Source organism: Bactrocera latifrons, unplaced genomic scaffold (assembly GCF_001853355.1).
Source record: "Bactrocera latifrons isolate USDA-ARS-PBARC rearing strain unplaced genomic scaffold, ASM185335v1 scaffold_4, whole genome shotgun sequence".
Taxonomy (NCBI): Eukaryota; Metazoa; Arthropoda; class Insecta; order Diptera; family Tephritidae; genus Bactrocera; species Bactrocera latifrons.
In genome coordinates, this window is record NW_017537045.1 from 3,074,325 (window position 1) to 3,083,785 (window position 9,461).

At 38.3% G+C, this 9,461-nt stretch overlaps 1 protein-coding gene across 1 annotated transcript; it reads right to left on the reverse strand.

The window, feature by feature from the left end:
* Positions 1-4,763: 4,763 nt before the first annotated feature.
* Positions 4,764-5,853, reverse strand: LOC108972409 (transcription initiation factor TFIID subunit 3-like). The gene is made up of 2 exons (XM_018938971.1): positions 5,773-5,853; positions 4,764-5,713 (listed from the first exon to the last, which is right to left on the reverse strand). Exons 1-2 carry the CDS (start codon positions 5,834-5,836, stop codon positions 4,974-4,976), a joined length of 804 nt encoding a protein of 267 aa, XP_018794516.1. The 5' UTR covers positions 5,837-5,853; the 3' UTR covers positions 4,764-4,973.
* Positions 5,854-9,461: the final 3,608 nt, after the last annotated feature.

The following is a 9,461-nucleotide window of genomic DNA, read 5'->3' on the forward strand; positions in this document are numbered from 1 at the left end:
GTTTCCTGTTTCCTGGTATGGATCTAAATACAGGAATCTGTATTACCTATAACCTAATGGGATAGCATAATCTGTATGATAACTTCCATCTTGTAATGGAAGGGGCACCTGTTCATGGGTCTGTGTTATAAGGTCTCGAGGTATACTTTTGAAGAATGCTTTCTGTGCGCTGAAAATATAGAGGGAATCATGCTAAATTGTGAAAAAGTTTAAGGTTGAGGTGAATCTAACAATTCGTCCATTCAACTAAGGTTTCCATAAGTTTCGCTGTGATATAAATTTTTGCTCATATTATGCTGTAAAATTAACTAAAATGTTGTGCCATAAAAGTGCCAACGTTCAGTCACTACAAAAGCGACTTCAAAGTTGAGCCACACTGGCGGCGATTAAGCGTAAGTTTTGTCATAAATACTTGAAAAGTCTGCTTTTGGGCATTTACAAATTTCCGCTCATTACAAAATTATTTTCGGTTGAAACCTGAAAAGTTTTCCTTTTTACAAGCCACACAATTTACTCGACAAATACTTAACAAAGCGAGCTCGACTGGCGTGGCAGCTGCGGCGCAGGCTGTAGACTGCATGCATTAATATTCTTATCAAAACTGGAAACGAAGCGGAGAACAAACACACGCGCCGGATGTGTGTGGCGGCGCAGTAGTTGGTGATGAAGATATCACAGCTCAGCTGCGCAATTAATGCAGCAAACTTGCATACATCACTATCACCACTCCAACTACTCCGCTCCGCTGTGTGTACCTCTCACAACTACTTTTCGGCAGTCTGTGTGCTTGATCCACAAATAATCCCGCAGCGCGCATTAAACTGGCAACAAGCGCACCGTATGCCGGTTGCCGCATGCCGCATGCCACATTTCACTTTCGCACTTTTGCCTGCAACGCAAGGTGTGGCAAATAACGTGAACTCACATGGTGACGCTTCCGGTTTTTGCTACATTATTTTTGTTTTATTTGTTGTTGTTCAAGTATGTGTTAAGGTGGGCGTATATGCGTTAGTGTGTGTCAGACTCAATTAAATGCCGCCTTATTTATGTTGTGGCACAACTCATGTGGTAGCACACCTACTGCCTTGCGGCGGTGGTTGCAGCTGTCAGTCACTCTCATAGGAGTACATATACCAGCGTACATTCATTTGCGTACAAACATTTTTGTAATAGCAATATGGCAGCCAAAATAAGTAAACCGGCAAATCTCTCAAATTATCCAAACCCGCACTTCCGGCGTGTGGACAAGGTACAGAGTGGAGTTTTATTGGTAATATATCATTTTGGTATAGAGATCGCTTTTATTGCTACTCCGTGGATGAAAAAGTATTACCTTTTTATCCTACAGATCTTTAAGACTAGTAAAAAAAACACTCTTAACTAGGCAGTCTCTTGGTGCTGAGGTACCTTTAAACTGGTTCACGTGGTAACTAACTCTATTCAAACCCTCGATATTTTATACATATTCACGTCCATCGTGTTTTCGGTCTGCTAGCAGAGTTAAGTAGCTAAGGCCCATTCCAAACCGGAAGCTCTCGCGAAAACTTAACATTGAGGATAGATCACCGAACGCATAGGTTTCTCTGTATTATTGCCATGGGAACAATGGCAAAAGGTAGGCACTGTCGTCAAAAGTAGTTCTTTACTTTACTACAGTCAAGACTATAATGTTCAACGGAATTTTCGGTTGGTGGAAGGCGGTGGAAAGGACTACGCTCCCGGAAATTGGTGATTGATTTTGCATGGCTGCGAAAGCTATTCTTAAATGACTGCGATCCTGGTCATTCTAGAATTCTCAAAATACTTTGATTTCATTCCAAAATACTTTGATTAACAGGTCTGGTGTCACGTACCTTCGGGAGGGAAGGATTCGCTTGAGGAAAGTAGCGATGAACTCTTTTAAAGCTGCGAAAGCTATTCTTAAATGACTGCGATCCTGGTCATTATAGAATTCTCGCATACTTTGATTTCATTCAAAAATACTTTGATTAACAGGTCTGGTGTCACGTACCTTCGAGGGAGGCATGGGTGGGAAGGATTCGCTTGAGGAAAGTGGCGATGAACTCTTTTAGGAATGACTTAAAGCTTGCGGGCAGAGTTGATGGTGTAGTGCTCCATGGGTTTCAATCAGTTCTAGTTTTAAATTTCCTGGCTGCCATAAAAGCTATAGGAATCTCTACTCTGATAGTAAGACAGTCCAATCAGCCTTGATTTCGCTGACTGTGCGCCCATGACTGGTGAAGAGTACACAACCTTATCACTAGCATTGAAGTATTTTATGATTAGTCCAGTTTGCGTGCCTAGCAACTCCGTATTTACAAGAAAATGTAATGTTGAGCTTGCCCGGCAGATACTTTTGTCTCGATATTTACTGAATGGGAACAATGATGAATAGAGCTCCATTGGCTTCTTTTGGCTCGCTATTGGACTGTTTTGGCTCAAATCGGCTTAGAAAGCAGCTTGGTAATTGAAAGGTCCTAGTAGACCTAGGTAAATCTTAAATTGGCTAGGGAACTTTCCGCTTTCAGCAAGTCCACTTTTGATTGTAAAAGTTCTAGCTGGACACTCTCTGATTGGGATACATGCAGTCAAATTGATTATCTTACTAGAACCAGCTGCCTAGGCAGTTAGGAAGAAGATGAATTAGCATCATTTTAATACTTCCTCCCCGAAAGTTCTGGTTTTGCTAAAACCAGACCTGGCAACTCGTTATTTTAGATACCCAGATGAACTAACTGATAGCTTATATTCAACTTCGGAAGTTTTCGTCTGGCTTTACAAACGGCATTAATAAACATACAAAAGTCTAAGAGGAGACAACAAAATTATATTCAATTTTTCGGTTTATATAACCGCAATGAACTAGACTTATGAACAATTAAAATGGGAGATTGATCTGGTTGTATTAACAAACAAAACATACTTGGAATGCAAGATTATATGAATTAGTTTTAGATTAGCAAAGTAAAGAATCACCTTTTCGAAAATAAGTCAGGCAAGTTGGAGGCGCTTAATAGCACTCTTCAACTTCTTTAAACTAAAGTTTTTGAACGGGTTTTAAGACTGCGAATAGTGCCTGCATCCTCTTATCGAGAAGATTTAATAATAAGCACAGACCAAGACATTACATGATGATATATAGTAAGGGACAAAAGTGTTCACGAATATATGAAATTTGAATTCGCTTGCTGTTTCATAAATATGAAACCAGTCTGGCAATATTTTTCTATTGTAAATTCTCAAGCGTTACGTTAATTACCAGCCGGTAGCACTTTTTTAATCTAACGGGACTTTTACTGTTTCTGTGAGTCGAAGAAAACAGAAATAGTGTGTGAACAGTTTTGATCACAGTAAGATTTTGTGCACAATTGAGTTCCAAGTTTAATTTTAATACGGAAAAGGTAAAGTTTACTTATTTATTTAATTAATTTACATTTAATGTTTAAATATTTAAATCCTAAAAAATAACTTTTTAGTTGCTTTATGATGGGAAAAGCCGTAAATCCTGTTTTGAAGAAAGATTTGCTGGACGACATTAAAAATTGTGTTTCTTACCGAGAAATCGCAAAAAAATATAAAATTTCTCTGGGATTAATTACTAAAATAAAAAAGCAGAATGATTTAACAGTACCACGAAATAGTGGAGGCCGTCCGAAGAAGTTATCCCCAGTTGTAGCACGAATAGCTAGGCGCTTAATTGTTACAGGAGCAACAAATACCGCAGCGGAAACCAATAAAATCATTCGAGAGGTCCATGGAGTGAACGTCAGCGACAAAACAGTAAAAAGATGCCAAAAAATAACGGGCTCAATGCTAGAGCAATGGTAAAAAAACCTCTCTTAAGTGACAAACACCGTAAGGCTTATTTGGAGTTTGCCAAAAAATATGAACACTTCACAATCGATGATTGGAAGAGAGTGACTTGGTCTGACGAAACTAAAATAAATCGAATAGGATCAGATGAGCGTGTATGGACATGGATTGATAAACAGGTTGGTTTACAGGAGCGCACCATATGCCAAACAATGAAATTTGGAGGTGGATCACTGATGGCTTTGGGCTGTTTTCGCGGAAATGAGCTGGGTGTCCTTCGGAGGATCGATGGTATAATGCGTGCTACAGACTATAATGATATTCTGGAGGACTCATATCTTGCAAGTCTAGATATATTTGGACTCGAACGTGGCCAAGGAAATATTTTCATGCAGTATAACGATCCAAAGCATACCGCAAAAGTTAAAAAATCGTGGTTTGTGGATAACGGGATCAAACTGCTCGATTGGCCTCCGCAGTCCCCAGATTTGAATCCCATTGAGCACCTTTGGGCGATTTTAAAAAGAAAAATTTTTGCTGAAAAGGATATTCCAAAAACGGTTAATGAATTGTGAGAGCGGGCCCTCCACGCATGGCAAAATATAAGCCCAAACATTTTAGACAACATCATAAATAGTATGCCAAAACGGATTCAAGCTTTAAAAATCGCGCGGTGGTCACACAAAATATTGACCAAACTTTTGAATCTACGGACAAAAGAGTTCACACTTATATCTTCTGAAAATTAAGTATTTTTAATACGTTATGTTTAAATTTTGGAATTAAGTTATTGGATTTGAAAGCAAATTTACTACTCTTTTAAATGTATACATTATTTTTCTTGTGTAAGGTGTCTAATAAAACTTCTAAGCTTTAAGAAAAATTTTGGTATTTTGTGAACAGTTATGTCCTTTACTGTATTTGCGAGTTACTTTCAATATTAGATCTCTAACAGGATTCGTGGGGTTTACCAAGATATGGCGTATTATTCCAACAACTTTTCTATATTGAGCGTGGAATAGAAGTTGAAATCTACGTGACAATATATGAAAGATCTCTTGAGGTGAAATTAAGTGAAATATTTGGATTTGTGAAATAATTTTTTTTTTTTTTTGTGTTAAATAATTTTATATTATTTTAATTGGTAAATCGAACTTATCTTATGTGAAATAACGCACTTCGTAGTCACAATCGGCATAATGTGATGTTGGTCTTGGTTTTGGCTTGTATTTGATTGGCTCCTGCAGCTTGTATGAATATGTTTGCTCGTGGCTGCAATCATGTTCCTCATAATAATGATGTGGCGTTGCAGGCACTGGCCTTGATGGCGAATAAGAATCAGATGAATGCCCATATTTCGACGACGGTCTTGGAGGATAATGACTATAGGCAGATGGTGGTTCATAAGCTGGTGCGACAGCGGCTGCTGGTCGCGGTTTGTAGACAAGTACGGGTGCAGGTGTCTTGTAAAACGGCGCTGGTGCCGGCTGCGGTCCATAGACTGGTGCTGGAACCGGCTGCGGTCCATATACTGGTGCTGGAACATGATATGGAGCTGGTGCGGGATATAATGCTGGTGCTGGTGTTGGTACTGGAATATGCAGCGGTGCTGGCGGTTTGAAATCAGTCTTCTTTTCGAACTTAGCGTGCTCTTTTTCTTTGAAAAAGTCAAATAACTCCAATAACTTTTCATCGAATTTTTCCTTTTTCTCCTCCCATTTCTCTAATTTATTTTCTATTAAGGAGCCCAAACTGTCCTTTTTCTTTTCAAAAATATTAAATGGCTTAAGAAGTTTGACTGTCGGAAATTTTATATTAACATGCTCGCTGCTCTCCTCATCAATGCCATCGTTTTCAATGGTGATCAGCTTCTTAAAGAGTCCTTCAGATTGTTGAAAGGCTAGCAAGAAAATCAAAAATTATATATTGACATACAACAACTATTTCTTGTTGCCTCACCAAAAATAGCCAATAACAGTAGCGCCAGCTGCTCCCTTCGCCCCAACATTGCCACCATTGTCATCGTCTGGCTGTGCGTGTTTGTCTACACCACTTGCCACGCTCTATATTTATAAAGTATATATAGTTATGTATATAGTACTTCACCACTTTGGCATCCATCAAGCCAAACACACTGGCGCATTTTTCACAGATTTGTTGGAATTAGCCACACGGCACGTACACATTACGCCAACTATGCTCAGTGTTTGGCAAGTGTGATAAGCGCCAGCACAGCTGTCTTGCCACGCATTCTACTCGAAATGCCTGCGATAAGCCTATCGAACTTTAGTTTTGCGTGCCTGAGCCACAAAGTGGTGGCAACATTAGGCAGATTTGAGCACAAGGCATACCTACTAGATGCTTATGGCTTAGTCTCTTGAACTTTGCAAAATACCAAAAAATGTCATTAATAAAGCAACAATAATGTATATACTATACTTGGTGAGGTCAACTGAGAGCAGTCTTCTTTACGAACTTAGCGCCTAGTCCCTAGTCACTTATTTTATTGGATGGAGAGCGCACAATTTTAGTATTATATTATTACAGAGCTGAGATGTTCAGAAAATGTGTTGAATCAGAATTCGTATTGACGAATGCGTTTCAATGTGAATCTCAGATCTTGTCGAAACTGAAGTAAAGTCGCTTGAGTTATTTAAGGGGTTCGGTGGGTTTGAAAATATCCAAGAATCGATTCTTTTTTTGTTTGCTTTATCAAATTCTACAATACCTCTAGCATATAGTCCTAAATTTTAAAGTTGATCTGAGTAATAATTTCGGAGATACAGCCTTGAGAACTTGTGCACACAAGGCTAGCTGCGCTAAGTGCCCTGTCTTTAAACGCGTTTTTCTCGAAACTGTGTTTTTGAGATAATATTATCTAGTTATTAAACGCAGGATTTTTTCTTGCTTCTTTACAACTTATTTTTCTCACCAAAAGAAGCCGAAACTTTAACCAAAAATGAGATTTTTTGTTCAAAGTCCGAGAAAAGAAGGACAATTTTAATATTTTTTTATTTCCTACGTTCAAAAACGAGATTTAGATATGTACTAACAGAATATGCTTAGTTTGTTAATTTTATATGAACCAATAATAAGTTATGCTGTCCACGGCGAGAGCACTTTTTTGAGAGACACCCAGGGAAATGCGGTCTCAACAGCGGAATTTTCAACATTTTTGCATCGAAATTTCAGGAGACATTGTTCGAGTAAATATCTTTGATATAACATATTATATTTTTCAAATATACGATTGCTTATATTAAAAAAAAAGATCGTAAAAATACCTTTTTTTTTCTTCTGAAAGCCACCTAACCTCTTAAATATAATATTATTATGAGACGCTTCAAAATAAATGTCAGGATAGGTTAGTTTGGAAGGCTAAAAAGTCAAACCTATCGTTATCAGACCGCATGCCGTCACGCAATCCATGAGGATCAATCATTTTTTGAAAAGCCAGCGCTTGACGTGAATTTCAATATGTTCTGTGATTTTACTAAACTCTTTCAGTGTCTCATACCGTGGGGCTAATATCGTCACTCTCGGCAACCTCGTCCACTATCAGTAGATACAAACTCGCTGCCGCCCTGCTACCCCAAACACTTTCGGCCGATATGCGCTGGAGTGTTTTCATCATGACTTAGCCAGACTACAGCGGCTACTCTTAATTCGCTGAAATATGTCCATGGCGTCGTGTATTTCGTACAACTCATCAACTGCGTTATTCCCAAAAACTTTTCTTTCGAAAACTCGTAACACCGACTCATCAGATGTTGTCATTGTCCATACCTCCACACCATATAGCAGGATGGGGATGATTTGTAATTTGTAGAATTTTGTCTTCGTTAGTCAAGAGAGAACTTTGCTTCCCAAATGCCTACTCAGTCCGAAGTAGCACCTCTTGACAAGAGTTATTTTGCCTTTGATTGCGTGGTTGACATTGACACGAGAAAGCTAAATTATCTGGGCTGATGTTGTGGCTAATGTTATCAATATCATCGGCATACGCCAGCAACTGTACACTCTTGTAGAAGATTGTATATTGAAGAAGTCGAATGGTAGGTAGTCGCCTTGTCTGAAACCTCGTTTGGTATGGAACGGCTCGAAAAGTTTCTTCCCGATGCTGAGGGTGCTTCGCTCATCTAATAGATGTTAATTCAAGGTAGATCACGAGATCGAGGTGAAGTCTAAATGGCTTAGATGTCAAAACTCCCCAAAGTATTGCGAAAAGGAGAAAGATGTTTTGTTTACAATCCCTAACGCATCGCTGCTTCCACATCTGAGCCTTCACGAGCAATTCTGGATCCGCTGCTAGGCAACTCTTTAACATAAACCACTCGGTCATGATTTGTACCTTTGAAATGTAAAAAAAATCAGTCGAATTGTTGGCAAAAAATATTATTAGAAGCAAGCTCTTTGATCAGTGAATACTGAGCAGTAAAAATCTGTTTCGATTGATTAATTTAAGTAAAGGGAATACGGATATACATATATTCAGACAGGGATCAGCTTGGTAGCATCACTCAAAATGATTTGTGTAATGTTTCCTCCCTCAATTAAATTTACAATTAACGGAAAAACAATTAGTAGTTGAAGTGTTAAAATTTGCGATATTAAAAGTGAGAACTGAGGTCGCTCGTTTCTTAAACCAGCTTGACGTCCAAATTTAATTTGGGGTTAAAACTCCTGGCTACCTTTTGGTTATCTTTTTATTTTATACAAGTAATTAAAACCGAGGTTTTCTGAAAACCTATTTGTGAAACTACAATAAAGTTTGAGTTTATGTGAGTAAGTTATTAATTTGGTCTCAAACTGACCTATCCTCTACCAGCTAGACCGAATAGAGACTCCAATTTAACGCTAAAAGCAGTAGTTACTTAAATTCTTCTTCTTTGTTGGCGTAGGCTACTGAAATTGGTTTGCAAAATTATGTTGTTAGCGTGTTGTTGTTTTTGCTTGGAACACATTTTATTTGTGTTTATATGTGCCAGAACTGCTTAGTACCCTCCTTCTATAAGCTTACTTGTGCATATATATTTGCTTAGCATATCTTCTTTCATAACTTATTCATGTTTGTATTATTTGATAATGTTATGCCATTGATTTTATTTACATAAAGATAAATTTATTTGCATGTGGCTTATCAAATTACAACACCTGTGCCCACAGATATACAAAGTTACGTTATAATATATATATGTATATATACCACATATGTATATATAGATGTATGTGTAAATGCATATTTAATTTGCGAACAGAGGCCACAACGTTGTTCTTTGCTCAAGTCGCTCAACGTTGCCAGGCTTTGGCGCGGCGCGGTAGATCTCTACGGCCGAACACAGGGTGATTCACATACTGGCTTGATAAAAATATTAAAAAGAAGTTGAGAAACTTAATAGAAAATAGTTGTTTGTATATTAAAGTAAGCTTCGCTCTTATTGTAGGAACTCAACTGATTTCCTGTGGTTAACAAGGCTAGCCACTGCTAAGACTCACCCAAATCTTTCCAACGACAGTCAGGTCTACATAACCTCGTTCACACAGACAATCAGTGCCTAACGAGGTCAAATCACAAGTTTTTATACCCTGAACAGGGTATATTAATTTTGTCACGATGTTTGTAACACCCAGAAGAAAGCGTCGGAGAC